This window comes from Mobula hypostoma, chromosome 8, assembly GCF_963921235.1.
Source record: "Mobula hypostoma chromosome 8, sMobHyp1.1, whole genome shotgun sequence".
Lineage (NCBI taxonomy): Eukaryota > Metazoa > Chordata > Chondrichthyes > Myliobatiformes > Myliobatidae > Mobula > Mobula hypostoma.
Genome location: NC_086104.1, coordinates 29,654,944 through 29,678,503, shown reverse-complemented (window position 1 = coordinate 29,678,503; position 23,560 = coordinate 29,654,944). Strand labels below are relative to the sequence as shown.

Here is a 23,560-nt window from a genome sequence, read left to right as displayed (position 1 = left end):
TGGAGTTCAATTCCTGCTGCTGCCTGTAAGGAGCTCATACGTCCTCCCGTGACTGTGTGGTTTCTTCTGGGCACCCCAGTTCCTTCTCACATTCCATAGATGTACAGTTTGGGTTAATGAGCTGTGGGCATGATATGTTGGTACCAGAAGCCTAGTCCTGATTTGATCTGACATAAATGGCAGATTTCACTGTATATTTTGATGTGCATGTGACAAGTAATGCCAATCTAATCTAATCCCACCATTTGCCCTAGATTAATATATTCCACCATTCACCTCAATCACTGCCATGGTATATATAGTCCCAATTTGCCTTTTGTGGAAAATGCTCAAGACCCATTGAAATTATATTTTTATCACTGTGTAAATAACCTGGAATTCAAAACTATCTTATGTGGTTAGTTCACAAGGGCCATACATTTCTAACAGAAGGATACAGTTATGCCAGCAGAGCAATTAAATGTGGTCTCGTAGGTCTCCATGCAACAAGGTCTGCAAGCTTCACTGCATCCTCATGGCTGAAATAATAGGTTGAGAAGGCGGCTACCTATGACTATTTTGAAAAAGGAATTGAAGTGTCCCTCAGAGGTCATACAACATGAATGTAGACCTTCACATGAGGTGGATGGTACTAAAGATGGTGCCCGTAGACGACTTCCCCCAGCTCATTCCAGGAGCTCGCCAATCGGCCTTGTTTCAATATGTCCAGGTTCGGCCTGGTCAGGTGACTTTGGGGCCTGGGTGGCCTTGTGGACATGAATTCTTGCTGGTGTTGCAGACTGAAGTGTAGTGGGACCCGGTAGATCATAGACAGCAAGAGTGGCTGTCAGAGGGCTCTGCACTTGGTAATCGATCGATCAATCTCTCTCTCGATGATGAGGGAGAGTTTGCTGCTGATTCTCGAGTTGGGAACTCAAAATAAAAAGCAATGTTTCAGACTGCAACATTGAAATAGCAACTATTGTCTCCCCTGTCTTCAAACTGTCTGAAGGAATGGCTCCCCTTGTATGTGAGAGAGAGTGCCTGTGGGATGTCGAAGATGTTGGAATGAATACCTAGTTTTTGATGTACTGTGGACCACAGTCTGTCTTTGGGGACCTTGCTGTTGCTTGCACAGTGGGTGGCAGGAACGTTGATGCTGTATGCTAAACATTTAAATACAGCATCTTCAGTCCTGCATCCTCACCCTGTTGAATTTTGCCTCTGTGGTACAATTTAACTTTGTGCTTTCTGCATTTGTACTTAATCATTGGCTTGTCCTTCCTTACATTCATGTTACATCCATCATCTGCTTGTAAATCTGCTGGCTCACCCTCAGCTCTATCATCCTGCTTCCCATCCCTCGCTATATTACTGTAGTTTAAACTATTAACCACAGATAAGATGAATGAACTCATTCTATTTCCCTGAATTAGGAAGTCAAGAACTAGAGGGCACAGGTTTAAAATGAGAGGGGAAAGAGTTAAGAGGAACATGAGGAGCAATTTGTTTTACACAAAGGGTAGCACCTCTGTGGAACCAGCTACCAGAGGAAGTGGTTGAGGGAGGGACAGTAACAATTTTCAAAAGACAATTGGAAAACAGATAGAAAGTATAGAAGGTTATGGGCCAAATACTAACAAAGTGAATAATCTTACTAACTTGGACGGGGCATCTTGGATGGCATGGGCCAGTTGGGCTGAAGGACCTGTTTCCCTGCTCTAAAACTCTATGGTGCTATGGTTCTCTTAGCATTAGCAACACCTGCGCAGATGAGGTGAAAGACCAAGCCACAAAATTTAGAAATTGAGCTGCAAAGTTCACAAACCTAGCACCAATGCTTAAAAAGTTAGATCTTCTCTGTAAAGTTTTTTGAACAAAGATTTATGTGAGAAAGCAGCTGCGAAGTTGCAGTAAACATTAATGGATTTGCTTGTCACATCTTCAGCCCTCTCTACCACCACTTTGCTTTCACTGCTAAGCTCAGGAAACAAACTGGTATCATATTGAGGAGGAACTCAGCATGTCAGGCAGCATCTATGGAAAACGGTGAACAGTTGACATTTCAGACCAAGACCCTTACTCTTTTCCATAGATGTTGCCTGACCTGCTGAGTTTCTCCAGGATTTTGTGTGTGTTGCTTTCAATTTTCAGCATCTGTAGATTTTCTCTTATTTGTAGTACAGGTGCCCCTCAGGGCTGTGTACTAAGCCCCCTCCTTTACTGTCTGTATACCCATGACTACGTCGCCACCCATAGCTCCAGTTAAATTTGCTGACGACACTACACTGACTGGCCTAATCTCAAATAATAATAATAATAATGAGGCAGCCTACGGACAGGAAGTCATCACCCTGACACAGTGGTGTCAAGAAAACAACCTCTCCCTCAATGTCGCAAAAACAAAGGAGCTGGTTGTGGACTACAGGAGGAATGGAGACAGGCTAATCGCTATTGACATCAATGGATCTGGGGCTGAGAGGGTGAACAGCTTTAAGTTCCTCGGCATAAACATCACCAAGGATCTCACGTGGTCTGTACATACTGGCTGTGTGATTAAAAAAAGCATAATAGCACCTCTTTCACCTCAGATGGTCGAAGAAGTTCGTCATGAGTCCCCAAATCCTAAGGACTTTCTGCAGGGGCACAATTGAGACCATTCTGATCGGCTGTATCACTGCCTGATATAGGAACTGTACTTCCCTCAATCGCAGGTCTCTGCAGAAAGTGGTGCGGACAGCCCAGTGCATCTGTGGATGTGAACTTCCCACTATTCAGGACATTTACAAAGACAGGTGTATAAAAAGGGCCCAAAGGATCATTGGAGGCCCAAATCACCCCAACCACAAACTGTTTCAGTTGTTACCATCTGGGAAACAGTACTGCAGCATAAAAGCCAGGACCAGCAGGCTCCGGGACAGCTTCTTCCACCAGGCCATCAGACTGCTTACTTCATGCTGACACAACTGTATTTCTGTGTTATATTGACTATCCTTTTGTACATAATATTTATTACAAATTACTATAATTGCACATTTGAATGGAGACATAACAAAGATTTCTACCCCTCTTGTAATTGAAGAATGTAAGTAATAAAGTCAATTCAATTCAATTACCATATTGAAATTAGAAGCCCTTCTCTCCAGAGGGAGAGGTGTCCTTGCACACAAGTTAGATGTGGAAGCTGGCAAGTTGTAGAACTGCACCCCTTCACTTTCAATGTTTTTAAACTCACATGCCCAAGGAGTTAAAATTTAATTCTTACATCTTGACTACTTTAATCACATTAGTTTCAAGGTTCTATTAGATTGGCATTTGTAAAGTGATATTTACATCACTTACAGTTCTACTAAGTCCTGAAGATCGACAAAAGCTTGAGTTTCAATTCTCTCCAAGGAATCACTCTGCGAAATATCACTGAAATATAAGAAAAAAGTAAGTGAAATCAACCATTCTATGGATTGGGGAGTTGTGAAACTGTGACAATAAACAATAATTTTCTTGTTCTACTTCCAGCAGAGTGAAACTAGGTCTACGAATTGAGATTTGTACCAGTACCCTTTTATATGAGGTTAACATTGACATCAACATTGAGGTCACACTTCAGTCTCATTCTTTCCTTTCTACTTCCTTATTGCTACCTTCCAGTACATCTATCACATCCAGAACTGCGTAGGAATTTCCTTTACAGGGAAGACCAAAACTGTCTTTGCAATCATCACAAATTCTGCACCACGGCCACCTGTCACATCCATGTCAACAATATCTAAACCTGATCCAGTTTAAGATTGCATTGCTGGGTTTAACATTATCCCCAAAGTAACCTTACAAAATTGTCATTTGTAAATCTGCCAAATAACCTCCATAACAATGCCTAATCCTATTCCTGGTTTGCACAATCTGCTGCTCATGCCTTTGTTATCTCCAACCTTGAAGCCTATCTTCTCTCACTCTACCCTCTGTAACCTTGACGCTATTCAAAATTCTGCTGCCAAAATCCTGACTTTTGATAAAGTTACATTCACCTTTAACCACCTTAGTGACTTCAAACCTAAATTGGTGTCTGATTAATTAGCAAACCAATTTAAAAATTCTCACCTGTAAACTAGACAGTTTAATGCTTTCATTTATCATCATTTATTCAGGTTTATCCACTTCACCACAACCACATGGTAGACAACATGTGATTTTGTAATACACGAAACTTCAGTGGATTCACAATAGCGATTGTGAAGCCATCACTATTGAAAGCTGGTCTCTTCTTTGAACCTCAGTTGATCATGCTGCATTTATAGGAAGTGAAATGGAGTTAGTGTTTCTAGCCAAAGGCCCTCTATCACAAAGGTTTCTCTTTCGACTGATACTGCCTGACCCGCTGTAATATTAAATGTTATTTTAGATTTCCATAATCTGCAGTTTTAAATTTTTGTTTGCTTATCATCCCTCCATGTAACAGCAAGCAGTGGAAAGTTAAGATCAAGTTTTAGAACACTCATGGACAGAAATTGACTCTTTTTACTTTGGAGGAACTACTATAATTGTCACTAATTACAGGCCATAGAGTTGCAAACTCAAAGCTAATATTGAACCATACCCTTTTGGTAATTCAGATATTTCAAAGTCAAAGTAAAGTCCATTACCAAAATATGCATATGTTACCATATACTACCTTGAATTTTATTTTCTTACAGGCATTCACTGGTAAATAAAGAAATACTATAGAATTTATGAAAAAAATATACATAAATAAAGATAGAAAACCAACCAGACACGAGGAAATCTGCAGATGCTGGAAATTCAAGCAACACACACAAAAAATGCTGGTGAATGCAGCAGGCCAGGCAGCATCTATAGGAAGAGGTACAGTCGACGATTCCGGCCGGGACCCTTCGTCAGGACTCAGGGTCCCAGCCCAAAATGTTGACTGTACCTCTTCCTATAGATGCTGCCATAGAAAAACAACCAATGAGCAAAGACAAATAGTACAAATAAAAAAAATACAGAGAACATGAGCTGTAAAGAGTCCTTGATAGAGAGTCTGTAGGTTGTAAAGTCAGTTCAGAGTAGCGGTGAGCAAAGTTATCCACACTATTTCAGGAGCTAGATGGTTGTGGAGTAATAATTTGTATTGGTCATTACAGGTTTAATGTCATAATTGTTTGAAAAGATAGGTATTATTGACTCTTACATACAATTAAACAATCTATTCCTGGAACATGTCCTTTTGCTGTGATGATTAATTTTTAAGATTTCATGATGGCCCCTTCATGAGCAAGATCAAGAATTCCCATATAACATAAAACCTAAGGATGCAATTACAGGATTTGTGCAAGTCCAACAATTTATGTTCAATGTCATGAGAAAATGTCATTCCCATTTTTGTAACTGAACTGACATGCACAGTGAAAGAGCCATATCTTACTTTACTGCAGCTTTGATTTTGCTCAATGTCATAGTTTTGAGCACCATTTCAGGCTTACACAATGTACGTACAATTTCACAACCACTTCTTCATGACAGATAGGTTCATCTGTAGGCAAGGGATGGCAAAAAAGGATAAAACTTCCTAAATTGAAATCATGCTCTTGGGGGGTCTAAGTAATAATTACATGATGTGACCGAGCAGATTAATTGCGACTTGTTAAAAATTTAAAATCTTGTTTTTTTAATGTTACCATGGAAGCATAGTGGTTAGCATAACGCTTTACAATACTGGTGTCCTGGTACAATTCTCACTGCCAATAAGGAGTTTGTACATTCTCCCCATGACTGTGTAGGTTTCCTCCGGGTGTTCCAATTTCCTCCCAAAGTCCAAAGAGGCACCAGTTGGTGGTGTAATCACTGTTAATCACTGTAAACTGTCCCATGATTAGGCTTGGATTAAATCAGGGGATTGTTGGGTGGCGTGGTTCAAAGGTCAGAAAGGGCCTATACGGCGCGGCATCTCAATAAAAGAAAAAAATACTGAGGTACAGATGAAAGTGTAAGATGGCCACATTACAGTGTATTTCTTGCTCTAGCCATTGGTACTTCTTGGGCGTAAGAAAAAGGCTTGCTAATCAGTATTTGTATATTTTTATTCAGCCAGAAAAGAAGCAAGACCAACTCTGTGTTTGTGTTTACATTGGTTGAGTAGCTTTTTGTGTTTAGTAAGTCACAGTACATCTTACAGTTAAACTCAGTTGGATCAAATGGTCTGCAGATCTGCGAGCGTTCTTTGCATTTTCAGGAGGTACATATTTATTGCTCCCCACTGAATGCCCACTCTTCATTCCATGCTACATATTTCTTCCATTACCATGGACTCTTGGGCACTAGACTTTTATGTGCCACCTTGTCAAATCATTAAACTCTGTACTTTGGATTTACTTTCTGCTACACACATTTGCTGATAGTTTTGGCCCCTTTCTGTAATGCTCTTCATGCACCCCCTCACTGTTTAGTGCCATTCCTCTCTCATCCTTTTTGATTTATTCAACTAGAATCTTCTCCATTCCAGTTAGTTCAAAGCCCCGTCAATATTCTAGTTTATGCAAGAAGAAGCTGAGATAGATCATTCACTCAGTGGTTCTTGCTGAACATTCGCAATGTGTTTAATATAACTAAATCAGTGATGTATCCATGCAGTAAGTGAACTTTACTGATATTGGAAGATTTTTCAAGTTTGCCATTGGCTGAATTTGCTGTTTGGCTGAGAACACATACAACCTTTGCAGATATGACAAATTACTGAAGAATTTGACACTATAGTCATTGAAAATTCATTTGTCTCTGTTCAGTATGAGACTAATTTCATTTCAACTTGAAATGATGTAAACATGCTTCGAATCACATTTAAATTATTCCTATTCCTTGATTTCTTAATCCATATCAGCATATTACTCTCCATCTCTACAAACTCTAACCTTGTTGATCAATCTCCTGTGTGCAACTGCATTGAAAATCTTCTGAAAACCAAATGTCCCACCTCCACTGGCTCTTCCTACTTATGACATCATCAAAGAACCCCAGTTTATCTGTCAAATATAATCTTCCTTTCATAGATCCATCCATCCTTAAATAGAGGGGTCATATTTACTAACTTCCAAAGTACGGGGACAATTCCAGAACCTGTGAAATTTTGGAAGATGATAAGCAGCACATCCATCATCTCAGAAGCCACCCTACATCCCTTAAGATTGATCAGTTTTTGATCTCACCAATTATCTGGTACTTTTTTCTAAACAATACTGATTTCCTTCATTTGTATACCTCCAGATCGCAGGTATTTCAGGCAGGTTTATTGTACATTCTTTGATGACAGGCACAAAGAAGTTGCTAATTCCTCGACAATTTCCTTATACCACAGTATAAATTTTTGTCTCTGACCATAAAGGATCCACTTCTACGCTTGCTTGTATTTTTTTTTAAGAGTCATAGAGAACTACAGCACAGAAACAGGCCCTTTGACCTATGTAATCCATACTGAAAGCATTTAAACTGCCTACTTCCATCAATCTGTACTGGGACCATAGCCCTCCATAACCCTACCGTCCATGTACCTTTTCAAACTTCTTAAACATTGAAATGAGCTCACATGCACCATTTGTGCTGGCAGCTCATTCAACACTCCCACAACCCTCTAGAGTGAAGAGCTTTCCCCTCATGCTACAGTTAAACTTTTCACCTTTCACCCTTAACCCATGACCTCTGGTTGTAGACCCACCCAACTTCAGTGGAAAAATCCTGCTTGCATTAACCTCACCTATAGCCCTCATAATTTTGTAAGCCTCTACAAATCTCCTCTCAATCTTCTTAAGTTCTAAAGAATAAAGTCCCATCCTGTTCAATCTTTCCTTAAACTCAAGTCCTCCAAACCTGGCAACATCCTTATAAATTTCTATACACCCCTTCAACCTTGTTTTCATCTTTTCTGTGGGTAGGTGAGCAAAACTGCACACAATACTCCAAATTAGGCCTCACCAACACCCCATCTCCTGTACTCAATACTTTGATTTATAAAGGCCAATGTGCCAAAACCTTTCTTTATGACCCTATCTATTTGCGACACCACTTTCAACGAATCATGGACCTGTATTCCCAGATACCTTTGTTCCACCACAATCCTCATTTCCCTACTGTTTACTGTGTAAGACCTACCCTGGTTGGTCCTACTGAAGTTCAAAATCTTGCATTTGTCGGCATTAAATTCCATCTGCCATTTCCCAGCCCATTTTTTTCTGGCTGATGCAGATCACTTTGCAAGCTATGATAGCTTTCCTAGATGTCCACCACACCCCCAATCTTGCTATCGTCCAGAAATTTGCTGATAGTTAACCATATTATCATCCTGATTATTGATATACTGCAGATGACAAACAACAATGGATCTGGCACTGATCCCTGCAACACACCACAAGTCACAAGCCTCCAGTTAGAGAGGCAACCATCTACTACCACTCTCGGGCTTTTCCTACAAAGCCAATATCTAATCCAATTTACTAACTCATCTTGAATGTCGAATGACTGAACCTTTCTGACCAACCTCCTATGTAGGACCTTGTCAAATGCCTTGCTAAAGTCCATGTAGACAACATTCACTGCCTTGCCTTCATCCACTTCTCTGGTAACTTCCTCAAAAAACTATAAGATTGGTTAGGCATGGCCTATCTCACACGAAGCCATACTGACCATCTTTAATCAGTCCATGTCTATCCAAATACTCATATCTGGTCCCTTAGAATACCTTCTAACAACTTTCCCACATCTGACATCAGATTCACCGGCCTATAATTTCCCGGTTTATGTTTAGGGCTTTTTTTAAACAGTGGAAGAACTTCAGCTATTCTCCAATCCTATGGTACATGTCCTATTGGTAAAGATAATTTAAATATGCCTGCTAGGCCCCTGGCAATTTCTTCATTTACCTCCCGTAGGGTCCAAGCGAAAACCTTGTCAGGCCCAGGGGAGTCATCCGCCCTGATTTGCCTCAGGATAGCAAACACCTCCTCCTCTGTAATCTATACAGAGTCCATGAAGTTAATGCTACTTTGTCTCACTTCTATAGACTCTGTGTCTATCTCCAGAGTAAATACAGATGCAAAAAAATTATTTAAGATCTCCCCCATCTGGTTTTGCTGCACTCATGGATTAACATTCTGATCTTCCAGAGGACCAATTTTGTCCCTTGCAATCCTTTGGTTCTCAAAATATCTGTAGCATCCCTTAGGATTCTCTTCAACATCTGCTAGAGCAACTTCATGCCTTCTTTTAACTCTCTTAATTTCTTTCTTAAGTGATCTCTTGCATTTCTTATACTCCATAAGCACTTCATTTCTTCCTACCTGCCTATACCTGCTATGCACCTCCTTTTTTTTTCCTCTCAACCGGGGCCTCAATACCTCTTGAAAACCAAGGTTCCCTACACTTGTCATCTTCACCTTTGACTCTCACAAGTACATTCAAGCTTTGTACTCTCAAAATTTCACTTTCAAAGGCCTCCCACTAACCAAGTACACCTTTGCCAGTAAACAGCCTGTCCCAATCCACACTTAGCAGGTCATTTCTGATACCATCAGAATTGTCCTTACTCCAATTTAGAATCTCAACCCGCAGACCAGACCTACCGTTTTGCATATTTACTTTGAAAATAATGGCATTGTGGTCACTAGGTGCAAAGTGTTCCCCTACACAGACTTCTGTCAGCAGCCCTGTCTCATTCCCTCACAGCAGATCCAGTATCACACACCCTCACATTGGGACTTCTACACACTGATGAAGGAAACTTTCCTGACCACATCTGACAAACTCTATCCCATCTAGTCCCTTTACAGTATGGGATTACCAGTCGATATACAGAAAGCTAAAATCACCTACTGTAACAACCTTATGTTTCTTGCAAAAGTATGTGATCTCTTTACAGATTTGTTCCTCTAAATCACTAGGACTGTTGAGTAGTCTGTAATAAAGCCCCATTAACATGGTCATACCTTTCTTATTTCTGAGTTCCACCCATAATGCCTCACTGGACGATTTTCCAGTCAATCTTGATGGAGCACTGCCCATGACATTTTCCCTGACTAGCAAGGCCACCCTTTCTCATTTAATCCCTCCCGGTCTGTCATGTCTAAAACAACGGAACCCCAGAATACTGAGCTCCTAGTCCTATCACTCCTGCAGCCAAGTCTCACTAATGGTTATAATATTATAATTCCAGGTGTTGATCCATGCCCTGAGCTCAGCTGCCTTTCCTATGATATTTCTTGCATCGACATATATGTATCCCAGGACATTAGTCGTACCATGCTCAACCTCTCGACTCCTGACCTTGTCTGAGGTCTTATGAACATCAGTCTCCAAAACTTCCCCATGAACTGTTCTGGCACTCTGGTTCCCAACTCCCTGCAGCTCTAGTTTAAACCCCACCGTGCAGCATTAACAAACCTTCCCACCAGGATATCAGTCCCCTCCAGTTCAGGAGCAAACCGTCCCTTCTATATAGGTCCCACCTTCCCTCTAAGAGAGCCCAATAACCTAAAAATCTTATACCCTCCCTTCTACAACAACTCCTTAGCCATGTGTAAAACTGTATAATTTCCTAGTTCTGGCCTCAGTAGCACATGGCATGGGTAGCAAACCTGAGATTACAACCCTGGGGTCTTGCCGTTTTACATAGCACCTAATTCCCTATGAAGAACCTTGTTTTCTTTTTACATATCTATTAAAGCTTTTGCAGTCTGTTTTATGTATCTTCCTAGCTTACTGTTACATTCTGTCTTCCTTTTCTTTTTCAATTCCTTGGTCCTCTAAACCCTAAAACGTTCATGACCCTCAGGCCTATTGTCAACTTTTAAGCCTCTTCATTGCATATACTACTATCTATCATTTCTGCTGTCAGCCAGTTATGCACCGTTTTCCTTAAAGGAATATAATTTCTTTGTGAATTATGCATTATTTCCATAACTGCTAGTCATTTCTTTGCCTTTCAATGTATTTTCTCAGTCGCTGTAAAATAATGTTGGGGTTACTTCATGCTGAAGACTCATTTACACCATGAACATCAATTTATTCCTATTTTGTTGCTCAGAAAGAGATCTAAAATATTTTTTCTCTTATCAATTGTTTCTTCCTTAAAGCACAGAATGCATCAGTCACATGCACATATTCTGCTGCGGAGTGAAATGTGCAGTCTGTGCAGAGTTTGCCACAGTCATCAGAAGTAGGTGATATTGCTCCATAAATACCCTGGAGTTCTTCACCACCATAACATAATAAGAGAACTTCTTTTCTCTTTCAGTCTGGAGAATCAGCTTATATACATTCCATGAATTTGACTTCTAGTTTCTCTCTGCTAATTGGACATATGTAAAGTTCCCCATGACTATCGGTACAGTCCTAAAGTAAATTAAATCATATTTACAGGATGCACTAGTTTGTATCGGTTGGTAGCTGCATATCTGACCGAACAAAAATGACATGCAGAGTGCTTCAAGGGTCAATACTAGGGCTTCCTCTGTTTAACACATACATACTCCCTCTAGCTCAAATCACGGTAAGCAACAAAATATTTTACCTTAATAATGCGGATGACACTCAGATTTATGTAACAGTGTCATCAAGTGACTATAGAATCACTTAAAAAAAAAGGTACTGAAAGATTGGTGATTGGGTGAGCCAAAATTTCCTCCAGTTAAACAATGAGAAAATTGAAATAATTGTTTTTGGCGCCAAAAAAGAATGATTAAAAGTCAGTGCTCACTTAGAATCCATGTCATTACAGACCATAAACCAAGCCAAAAACCTTGGTGTTGTGATGGACTCCAATGTAAATTTTCACTGCCGCATTAAAACAATTACAAAGTCAGCCTACTAAACACCTTAAAAATATAGTGAGAGTTAAAGAGCTTATGTCTCAGCAAGATCTAGAAAAACACATTCATGCATTTTTTAGTAGTCTTGACTACTGTAAGTGGAGAGTCCGTCATCGTGCCTGACGCCGGCCCCCTAGGCCTGAGACGACTTAGTAGTAGTGACTACTGTAAAGGCGTTTTCACAGGTCTCTGTAAAAGATCTCTCAGACAGCTGCGGCTGATTCAGACCACTGCTGCTAGAGTCATCACTAAGACCAAGAAAGTAGAACATATCACTCCAGTTCTCAGATCACTAAACTGGCTTCCTGTTCATCAGAGAACTGACTTTAAAATATTACTGCTGGTTTATAAGGCACTGAATGGTCTACAGCCAAAATACATCTCCCATCTCTTGCTGCATTATGAATCTTCCTGAGTTCTCAGGTCATCGGGGTGAGGTCTGCTTACCGTCCCCAGCGTCAAAACTAAACATGGTGAAACAGCTTTTAGTTACGATGCTCCACATATCTGGAATAAGCTTCCACAGGATCTGAAGTCAGTCCCAAATTTAAGCTCTTTTAAAGCTTTTCTTTGCACTGTAGCTTTTAATTAGAATCTCCTGCACTGTATTTATCATATCTATTTGTGTGATTTTTTTTCTTTTATACATTGTCTGAAATTAGATGTTTGATTTTTATATCTTGTTCTATGTTGAACTGCCTCGTATTTGAAAAGTGCTATACAAGTAAACTTGCTTTTTTGCCTACCCAATTATATACACCTCCAATCAACTGAGAAGCCGGTGGTGGGAAGCTACAATTTGCAGGATGATGCCTTTAAATCAAAATTCAGCCTGTAGGTAGTCAATATCACAACCCCAATTTGGTAGCCTAAAAATAACACTTACAAATGTTTTCAGGTTCTTCTCACAGTTGTATCTTGTGGACTTTCATCATGTGGACACACAATCATCTGGAAGTGACAATGATCTGATAGAGGTGTATAAGATGATTAGAGGCATTGATCGTGTGGAGAGTCAGAGGCTTTTTCCCAGGGCTGAATGGCTAACACAAGAGGGCACAATTTTACGGTGCTTGGAAGTAGGTACAGAGGAGATGTCAGGGGTAAGTTGCTTTTTTTTTAAAAAAATGCAGAGAGTGACGAGTGTGTGGAATGGGCTGCCGGCGACAGTGGTGGAGGCAGATACGATAGGGTCTTTTAAGAGATTCCTGGACAGGTACATGGAGCTCAGAAAATAGAGGGCTATGGGTAGCCCTAGGTAATACAGGTAAGGACATGTTCGGCACAGCTTTCTGGGCCAAAGGGCCTGTATTGTGCTGTAGGTTTTCTATGATCTTAATTCAAGCAACTCAGGCAATTTTAAATCCTTTTTGTGGGCTTTCCAGCCAACCATATGCATGGTGACCTTTTTTAAAAAAAAAATTGAACTACACTAATCTCCTTTGATCTCATTGCGATTGTATTCTTCCTTGCCTTGCCTAATACAGCATTCCCTAGCGAAGCTGAGGCACTTGTGTGTCTTCTTCATGGTTGCATCAATATGTTTGCCCTAGGACAGAACCTCTGAGATGTTGATGTCCAGGAACTTGAAACTGGTCACCCTTTCCACCAGTGACCCTTCAATGAGGACTGGTGTGAAGTCCACAAGTTCCTTGGTCTTGCTGACATTGAGTGTGAAGTTGTTGTTGTGACAGCACTGAATCAGCTGACCTATCTCACTTTTGTATGCCTCCTCATTCCTCCTTAAACCTCTACACCTTTTGTCTCTTCTTTAATAATAAACACCTCCGTTGGACCAATCTTTAGTTCATTTGATCTATAATGCGTGGCCTCTCAGACCATCAGCTGTAGTGCATGTATCAGAATATTCTAGATGCTCATGTCTATCTACTATTGCACAGAAGTACAAAATGTGCTGGAGACAAATGGCAGCATTTTTTACCTTGTGCCTCTGCTCTTAGTTGTAAACCCCAAGACTTATGCATCTACTGCAGTGTCAACACATCTGCACGGAGAAAATGACCTTAATTATACTGCATGTGAAGTTATTTATTTAACTTAATACATAATATTAAGTAGAATACAGTTATTTAATAGTTAATACAGTTAATACAGTCTTTTAAAACGTTAAACTATGTGTTCTTTGATTGTTTCTATGCACCTCTGAGAGACTTGGAAGCATTCTAAAAGGCTTTTCTTAGCACAAACTGCCTCAAGACTGTCACAAGCTTGAGCATCTATTACCTACTCTTCTGGTAGTGACCACCGCAGAGGGTAGAGGCCCATGCAGGAGCTGCGTGGCCACTGAAGATTAGTTTGGCTTGGACATTCCAAAAGGCAAATACTAGGCATAGGCTTAGTCAAGCATAAACATCCCAAATTACGTCTTTTCGTGGTTAGATGTTAACTTTTGTTTGATAATTTTCCTTGAAGCACCTTGAGGCATTCTGTTGAGTAAAATAAGCTTTATTAAGTTTTGTGAATTATTTGCCTTGGTCACTATTCTTTGGAAGGCATTGAACATTATATACAGATGAATATTGAATAAAAATGCCTGAAATAAATGTTTTATTATAATAATTATTTTATTTATGTAAAACACTGAAAAGATATACTTTAACACTGAAGGAACAAAAATCTAGAACAAAAATGTGAAATTAACATCAAATACATCTGAGGTAAATAGGCACTATACGTTTAAGCAAAATTTTCAGTATTTGAATTCACCGAAACTGCTGCCACAGAAAGTATTTCAATATAAAGTTTTAGTACTGGTGAGGAGGAGGAGCAGCAATAAATAAAAAGCTCCAATCTACAGATGCTGCCTGGCCTGCTGAGTTCCTCCAGCATTTTGTGTGTTTTACTCTGGATTTCAAGCATCTGCAGAATCTCGTGCTTAAGTTTTCAAATGGCCATTAGACATAGTATGTCCACCTGAAATTTTAGGAGAAAATTTATAGCTTTTTAAATGTGGTAAATTTGAGGAAATTTGTAAGCTCTTCCTTTGGAGCACCTTGTCATGTTAATGAGAGGTAACGATCTCACCAGAAGTTCCGCTAATAAACAACTCGCACAAAAGATCAATTAAACTTTGGTATACTTGCTTAAGTCATTACTTACATGAAAATCAACTGACCTTCTATGCTGAATTTAACACTACATTGCAATTTCAATCCTTCCTGCTTTTTCAGGCTGCTCCAAAACATTTAATTTTATATTTTGATAGACAGTATCATGCTTGCTTATCTGACTCAATTTGTTCTGATCTCATGCAGCAGTACGTGGTGTTCAAAGCGAGCGGTGACATATCTATTTGAATATAATAATCTACATGAAAGTAAGATAAATCTTTTGCTATATTAAGGCTTCTCTGGTCATGGACACCAGCTGGTTTGAAGAGTTCAGATCTAACCATTGAATTCCAGTCACTCAAAACCACACAGTGAAACAGCAATGGAAAGGGTCAGGAGTTTAAAATTCCTTGGCATTAACAAATCAGAAGATCAGTCCTGGAACCAGTACACAAGTGTCATCACAAAGGCAGCACACCACCAATTCACCTTTCTCAGATGTTTGCTTAGATTCAGTATGTCACCAAAAGATGTACAGGTGCAGAGTGTCAAAGTTGAAAGTACATTTATTATCAAAGTACGCATACTTTGAGAATCATCTCCTTACAAACCAAAGAAACCAAATAGACCCATTTAAAAAAGACTGTCAAACACCGAATGTGCAGGAAAGAAACAAAATCGTACAAACAATAAAAGTAAGGAAATAACATTCAGAACTGAAGTCCATGAAAGTGAGCCGACAGCCCCAAAACCAGTCATCACTGTATCCGATCCAGGAGCCCGAGAGCTGCAGGTCACAGTGCAGAGATGAGTAAACCTCTCGGAACACCGGACCGCCCCCCTCCTCTGGCCCTGACACCCTGACCTTTTGGCCCAACCTCAGGTCGTTCCTCACTCTTGGACTCGGGCCCTGCTGTTTTTGATATGCTCTCAGGCCTGGGTCCTGCCACCTTGTTTTGGCCTAAACACAACCTTTCCAATCTGGCCTGGCACTTAAATCATCCAAACAGCAGGTTGAGCCTCACGCTCGGGCCCCACTGCCTCACCTTGTTTCTGCTGCATCAAATCGCCTCCAAATCTGCCGCGGCAATGTCCAAACACTGGCTCATTCCTGGTTCTTGAGCCTGGGCCCTGCCGCCTTGACTCTGCCACATCGGATTGCCTCCAAGTCCACTCCAGCAATGGCCAAGCACTGGCTCATTGCGTGTTCTCAGGCCTGGGACTCGCTGCCTTGATTTGGCTTGTACCCGCCATGCTACAACCATCCTGCACCTTTGAGATTTCAGTTCACACTGTAAAAATATCATATAGGTGGTTCTAAAGCTCAGCTCCATTGGGAAAATTACTGGCTATTGATCGTAGTGATCGTATCTGAGAAAAAGTGTGTTTAATACAGTAATTTCTAGTTTGTTTGCTGCCAGTAAGTCAGCACTGCGCTTCACCAGCACAACCCTCCACCATGGAGTTAGGATACTGGTTGCATTACAGTCTGGTATAGAACCACCAATGCCTGGGAATGGAGAAAGCTGCAGAAAGTGGTGAATACAACCCAGTCCATCACAGGCAAAGCCCTCCCCACTATTTACGTGGAGCACTGCCACAAGAGAGCATCAAAGACCCTTGCCATCTAGGCCAAGTCCTCTTCCTGCTTCTACCATCGGGAAGGAGGTACAAAAGCATCAGGTCCCACACCATCAGGTTTAGGAACATCTATTACACTATAACGATCAGACTCCTGACCAGTGTAGATAACATTATTCTCCACCACTCTGAACCTACCAATTCTACAACCTTTACAACTCATGTTCTCAGTATTATTTTTATTTCCACAGTGCGTTTTCTTTTGTGCATTGGTTGTCAGTCTTTGTCCCTTTATGTGTAGTTTTTTCATGAAATTCTATTGCATTTCTTTTTTTATCCTGCAAATGCCTGCAAGAAAATTAATCTCAAGGTAACATACGGTATCAAATTCATCCTTTGATAATAAATTTACTTTGAACTTTGAATATTCAGTAATCCCAAGCATAGAATTCTAAGTACACTCTAATCATTCTGAATGTATAGAGTTCTAATAGACAGAACTAATTCTTATTCAAGCCCTGAACATAAAATTCCAATTGATTATATTTTTCATTCTATTTCAGTATACTGAATTAAAATGTACTATGAACCTTGTTATTCTTCCTTCAATATACCAATAATATCCCAGTTTTTCACATCAATCAAAAGGTGGTGATCAATCAGCATATAGGAAGGAAATTGAAGATATGACTGAGTGGTGCCACAACAACAACCTCTCACTCAATGTCAGCAGGACCAAGGAGCTGATTATTGACTTCAGGAGAAGGAAACCATAGGTCCATGAGACAGACTTCATCGGAGTATCAGAGGTGGAGAGAGAGTGTTAGAAACTTTAAATTCCTATGTGTCATTATGTTGGAGGACCTATCCTTGGCCCAGCATGTGAGTGCAATTATGAAAAAAGCACTTAAGGTTTCCTAATTGTTTCTGTACTGGATCATACTTTTCACTCCACTGTAATCGTCGGAGAGCAGTTCTCCTTTGGAAGGCCGACTGCCAGCTCATCAGAGAAGCCGAAGACACTGCCCTGCACATTGTTTAGGGCTTCTCCCATTGCAACTGGATGGCTGCGGCATCTGAATAACTTCGACAACCGATGAGGCCCAGCTTAACGATTTCCAAAGCTGAGAATTAAAATGAGTGTCTTTAATATTCACAAATGCTCCAAGTCACTTGGAAGTAGCTGCCGCTGCTACTGTGTGATCCAGAATCTCCGGAGGAGGAGGCCCCGAGTCCTCGGCTTTGCTTGTTGCTCGGTGGCTGGGGTGGGGTCGAAGTGCTCGGCAGAGATGGTGCTCAGTGCTCGGTGTTGGAGGCTTGAAGTTTTCGGACGGACTCAGAGTCGGCTGTGGTTGGGTGCTTCCAATGCATTGGCAGTTGTCAGTGCCTGGAGGTTTATGGCAGGGAGAGTTTCTCCCTTTTGCCGCCTGCTATCGGTACTATCAGGAGTCGATCGGAACTTTGAGACTTTATTTTACCATGCCCATGGTCTGCTCTTTATCAAATTATGGTATCGCTTTGCACTGTTGTAACTATATGTTATAATTATGTGGTCTTGTCAGTGTTAGTCTTTGGTTTGTCCTGTTTTTTTTGTGATAGCACTCTGGAGGAACATTGTATCATTTCTTAATGCATGCATTACTAAATGACAATAAACGAGGACTGAATGTCCTCATAATCTAATCTAAAAAAAAGTCACAAGCCCCATTAAAAATAAAAATGTCAAAAAAGTAAAAATATCATTTTTTTAAAAACTAAAAGTACATTTGAATTGTCAAAAACAATTAAAAACATTTACCATCAAACGAAAATCAGAATCAGAATCAGGTTTATTATCACTGCCACGTGACATGAAAATTTTGAACTTGGCAGCAGCAGTTCAATGCAATACATAATCTAGCACAGAGAAAAAATAATAATAAATAAAATAAAACATAATAATAAATAAACAAGTAAATCAATTATGTTTATTGAATAGATTAAAAAAACGTGCAAAAACAGAAATACTGTATATTTAAAAAAATGAGGTAGTATCCAAAGCTTCAATGTCCATTTAGGAATCAGATGGCAGAGGGGAAGAAGCTGTTCCTGAATCGCTGAGTGTGTGCCTTCAGGCTTCTGTATCTCCTACCTGATGGTAACAGTGAGAAAAGGGCCTGCCCTGGGTGCTGGAGGTCCTTAATAATGGATGCAGCCTTTCTGAGACACCGTTCCCTCAAGATGTCCTGGGTACTTTGTAGGCTAGTACTCAAGATGGAGCTGACTGAATTTACAACCTTCTGCAAGCTTCTTTCAGTCCTGTGCAGTAGCCCCTCCATACCAGACAGTGATGCAGCCTGTCAGAATCCTCTCCACGGTACAATTATATAAGTTTTTGAGTGTATTTGTTGACATGCCAAATCTCTTCAAACTGCTAATAAAGTATAGCTGCTGTCTTGCCTTCTTTATAACTACATCTGTATGTTGGGACCAGGTTAGATCCTCAGAGATCATGACACCCAGGAACTTGAAGCTGCTCACTCTCTCCACTTCTGACCCCTCTATGAGGATTGGTATGTGTTCCTTCCTGAAGTCCACAATCAGCTCTTTCATCTTACTGGCGCTGAGTGCCAGGTTGGCTCAGTGTTAGCTCTTTCTCCCTCACAGGTGTTTCCTACTAGTTAAGTGTTTGTAATTTTATTTCAATTCAGTAGAATGGTGCAGATAATGACCAAATTTTTCTTTTAGAGATACAGCACAGTAACAGGCCCTTCTGGCCCAATGAGCCTGTGCACCAAATTATACCCATGTGACCGATGAACCTGCTGACGTGTACGTCGTTGGGATATGGGAGGTATCCCATCTAGTCACAGGGAGAACATACAAACTCCTCACACACAGTGGCAGGACTTGACCCTGGGGTGCTGGCACTGTATTAGTGGTACGCCATCCACTACGTGACCAACACCACTCCTATTGAAATACTAATGAAGTTTAATTAAAGTAAATCTGTCTATCAGATGAATGCATTCAGAATATATGAACACTGACCAATTCTTGTGACTTTTTTACTTTGAAAAACATTTCAATCAATTTAATTAAATATAGTCAAAAGCTTTTCTCATCTCTTCTTGGCAACTGATTTCACCTGCACATTTCAATTGGCCAGTGGGTGAGTTCAAAGGGCTCTATAAAGAATCCACCAGCCCGGTACAAGTGGGTAGTGCCCTGATTGAAAGTTGCCAGTTATGGGCGAATGAACAAACCTATCACACAGGAGTGGCCTCTCAGCCCTTCAAGCCTGTTCTACCATATCATAGATGATTTGAACTTAAGCTCAATTCCACTTCCCAGTCTCCATGGTAAAATTCCATTCCCGGCATATTGAAAATGTGGCTACATCCCCTTTAAAACACTTCACAATTCTGCTTCCATTGCCCTTTTAGGAAGAATCATGATCCTCAGAGAGGAAAAACTCTCATCTTAAACAGCCTACCACATTTTTTTTTTACTATTCCTATGTCCAAAGTTACTTTTAATATTGACAATTACTCTGTGTTTAAGATAATTTGGAATTTTGACAGAATGAAAACAATATTAATGTGAACTGTCTGTAATGGAGAGGGAAAAATTTTTTCACTTTGCTGAGATGTCTGCATATTTATATTTTTTAAGTTTATTGGCAGATACATCACGGATATTTTCTCTTAAAGTTGAATTCTCTGAGTAAATAATATTTATGAATCATCCATGAAAAAGCATCAAGTGATAATTATACATTCAATACATATACCAATTACTGATTCAGAGAATAACAACCACCTAAATGAACCTAGATTATTAAGCGAGTTTATTTTAATGCCTTAATAAGGGCACATTTATTAGCTCCAATGCAGAAAACATCCCAAAATATAGAATTAGAAGCTCTGAAATGATAACACTGAGGAATTTAAAGTTGCTGACTCTCTCCACCTCTGATCCCCTGATGAGGACTGGCTCATGGACAAAATTTGTCCTCTTGAAGATCAGCAAGGTCATCTATGCATAGAATAACAACCATCTAAATTATTAAACCCATTTTATTTTAATGCCTGAATAATGGCACAATTAAAAGCTTCAATGTGGAAAGCATTCCAAAAATTGGACAAAGAACTGTATCAAATAAAGATGAAAATTTTAAGAAACTAAACTTGTAGTGTTTTAGTGACAGAGAGAATACGGAGTTAGAAGCTCAGCTCTGAGAGGAAGCAGGATATTGATGTATACAGTAATTACTGAATGATCAGATACACAGTGACAGAGGGGACAGCATAATCAGAGGAAACAATATGTGTCATTAAAATCAATGAATTTAGTCCTCCCAGTGCTCATCTGTAGCCAAGTACAAACCATCTGGAATTTGATTTTTGACAAATTAAATTAATGCCAATTAAGAGACGTGATTAGTCTGTAGAGTCACTAAGTCAATTCTCTGACTGGAGGCCTGTGACTAGTAGGGTGCCCCGGGGGTCAGTGTTAGGGGGTCTGTCATTCAATATTTATCTAAATAATTTGGATAAGAATGCACATGGTAAGATTAGCAAGTTTGCTGATTATACTAAATGAGTGTGTTGATCATGAAGCAGGTTACAATGAGAGCTTACAAAGAGAACTTGATCAGTTAGGGAGAGGGGCTGAGGAATGGCAAATAGATTTCAACTTAGATAAGTGTGAGGTGATGTATCTTGGATAGTCAAACCAGGGGTAGGGCCAGTGACAACTGTTGTGAAGCATAGGAACCCAGGAGTACAAGTGCACAGTTCACTGAAAATGGCTGTACAAATAGACAGAGTGGTGAAGGTGGCTTTTTGCATGCTGATTTTCATCAGTCAGGACTAAGAACATTATGTTGCAGTTCTATACGTCATTGGTGAGGCTACACTTGGAGTATCGTGTACAATTTTGGTTACCCTGTTATAGAAAAGACATTGGCAGGCTGAAGAGGGTGCAGAAGAGATTTATGAGGATGTTGCCTAGACTAAAGTGCCTGAGTTAAAGGGAGAGATTGGCCACACTGAATCTTTTTTTTCCCCCAATGAAGTGCAGGAGAATGAGGGGCACCCTCATAGAAATTTATCAAATCATGAGGAGTACGGATAAGGTAAATGACCTTAGTCTTTTCACCAAGGTTGGAGAGTCCAAAACTAGAGAACACAGATACAAGATAAGAGGGGAGAAGACCTGAGAGGTAACTTCTTTATGCAGAGAGTAGTGAGTACCTGGAATGAGGTGCCAAAGCAAATGGTGGAAGCAGGAACAAATGCAATATTTAGGAGGCTTTTAGGTAGGTAACTAAAATAACTGACATGCAGAGCATAAATGAAGAATACAGAGCATGACTGGATTACAGGAGTAGAAGGACAGGGTGGTAAAAGAAGTCACTAGAGATGTAAAAATGCAATCAAGAGAAGTTAATTAATGAAACCCCAAACAAAGTTTAGGTATTTCTTGAAATGCATGTACATTTGATATTTAAACCCAAAATGATTCAGGATTCATTTATTTATTATCAAAGAATGTGTAAATTATACAACCTTGAGATTTGCTTACTCACAGGCAGCCACAAATTAAAAAACAGAAAAGAACCCAACTAAAGAAAAAAAAAGAACAAAAATAAAAATAAAAGACCAACCCTCGAGGCACAAGAGAAAAAAAATAACAATCATACAAACAATTAAAGTGAACAACAGCATTCCGAACCAAAATTGAGTCCTCAGATCTAAATCCCAGAGCACCCCGGAGTAGGCCCAAAGCCTCTCTGATCAGTTCATCATATTAGCGGGGACAGGGCACAGCAGCCAGATCAGTCTTCATACCCTCAGGGCTATGGAGATAACCATCATGGAGAATGAGCAAACTCTGCTCTCACCTCTGATCCTGACACCCTCTCTCTTCAGTCTGTCTAGGCCAGCACTTAAATTGTCCCAACAATGGAACAGCAAAAGGCTCCACACCTTGGAGAGAGGAGTGAAGATTGCGGCGACCGAGTGAAATCAGCTCTTGCCTCCGAATTCTGGGCCAGCATTTAAATTGTCTAAACAGTGCATTGTACCTTGCACCAGGACCCAGGCACCGCTACTATGAAAAGCTCTGGGCCTAAACCACACTGTTCAGCGGTGCGCTCCAGGCCCAGATTTTACCACCTAGCTCAAAGCCACTCTCAAGCTCTTCAAATCAGCTCGGCGCCCAAAGCGATCTAGCCTTGCACCCAGGTCAGTTCAACATGCATTATAATTTCTCTGCTCAGGCCCCAAATTCTTTCAGCGCCCAGAGTGACCCAACTTCGCTCCCAGGACAGTTCAATAGGCATTGTAATTTCTCTGCCTGGGACACCACAACATACTATCTCGGCTCATCCCCCAAACTCACCTCACTTTCATTCGCCCCTTCACTGTTTGCATCAATAACTTATCACAATTTCAGACTCAGAATTCAACTTTTATTAAACTTACATTCTTATGATATCTCTAAGTCCTTCAAAAGAATGTCTTTGGATCTTTTTCAGGGGCAGGTGAGTAAACCTCCTGGGAAAAAAAAAAGAAAACAGCAATGTTAGTTATGTAGCTGAGCAGACTGAGGAAAACAAATGTGTGAAGATATTTGGCACCTGGCATAATGCCCTAGTCTTTGCAAGTCTCCAACATCATTTAAGGTAGCCTGGAAAGCCATAGGTGGTAACTTTGTGTCATGCACAATTCACTGTAATTATTCACCCCATTAGTTAACCCAAGCATAAGGAGGCACAGCAGTTAGTGCAATTGCTTTACAGATCATCGATCGGGGTTCGATTGCTGCCACTATTAGAAAGAAGTTTGTCCGTTCTCCCTATGACTGTGTGGGTTTCTCCGGGTGCTCCCACACTCCAAGTACGTATGGTCAGGGTTAGGCAGGCATGCCACGTTGATGCCAAACACTTGCGGCTGCCCCCAACACAAAATGATGCATTTCATTGTCTGTACATGTGATAAATAAAGCTGATTTTCAAACTATTTTAGCATATGATAAAAGCAACCAATACAAGGTGAATTAAGATATATCAGGTCATCGGTTATGCCAAAATAA

At 40.3% G+C, this 23,560-nt stretch overlaps 1 protein-coding gene across 2 annotated transcripts in view; it reads right to left on the bottom strand.

The window, feature by feature from the left end:
* Nucleotides 1-23,560, bottom strand: part of LOC134350432 (lutropin-choriogonadotropic hormone receptor-like) — a 114,769-nt gene that overhangs the window by 47,430 nt on the left and 43,779 nt on the right. Inside the window, exons 2-3 of one of the 2 annotated variants that reach the window (XM_063055620.1) lie at nt 22,951-23,022; nt 3,322-3,396 (exon numbers count right to left, since the gene is read on the bottom strand). In XM_063055620.1, the coding sequence (XP_062911690.1) occupies nt 3,322-3,396; nt 22,951-23,022 (147 nt within the window). Of the gene's footprint in view, nt 1-3,321; nt 3,397-4,077; nt 4,201-22,950; nt 23,023-23,560 lie in introns of those variants that run through there. The other variant, XM_063055621.1, reaches the window with a different exon arrangement.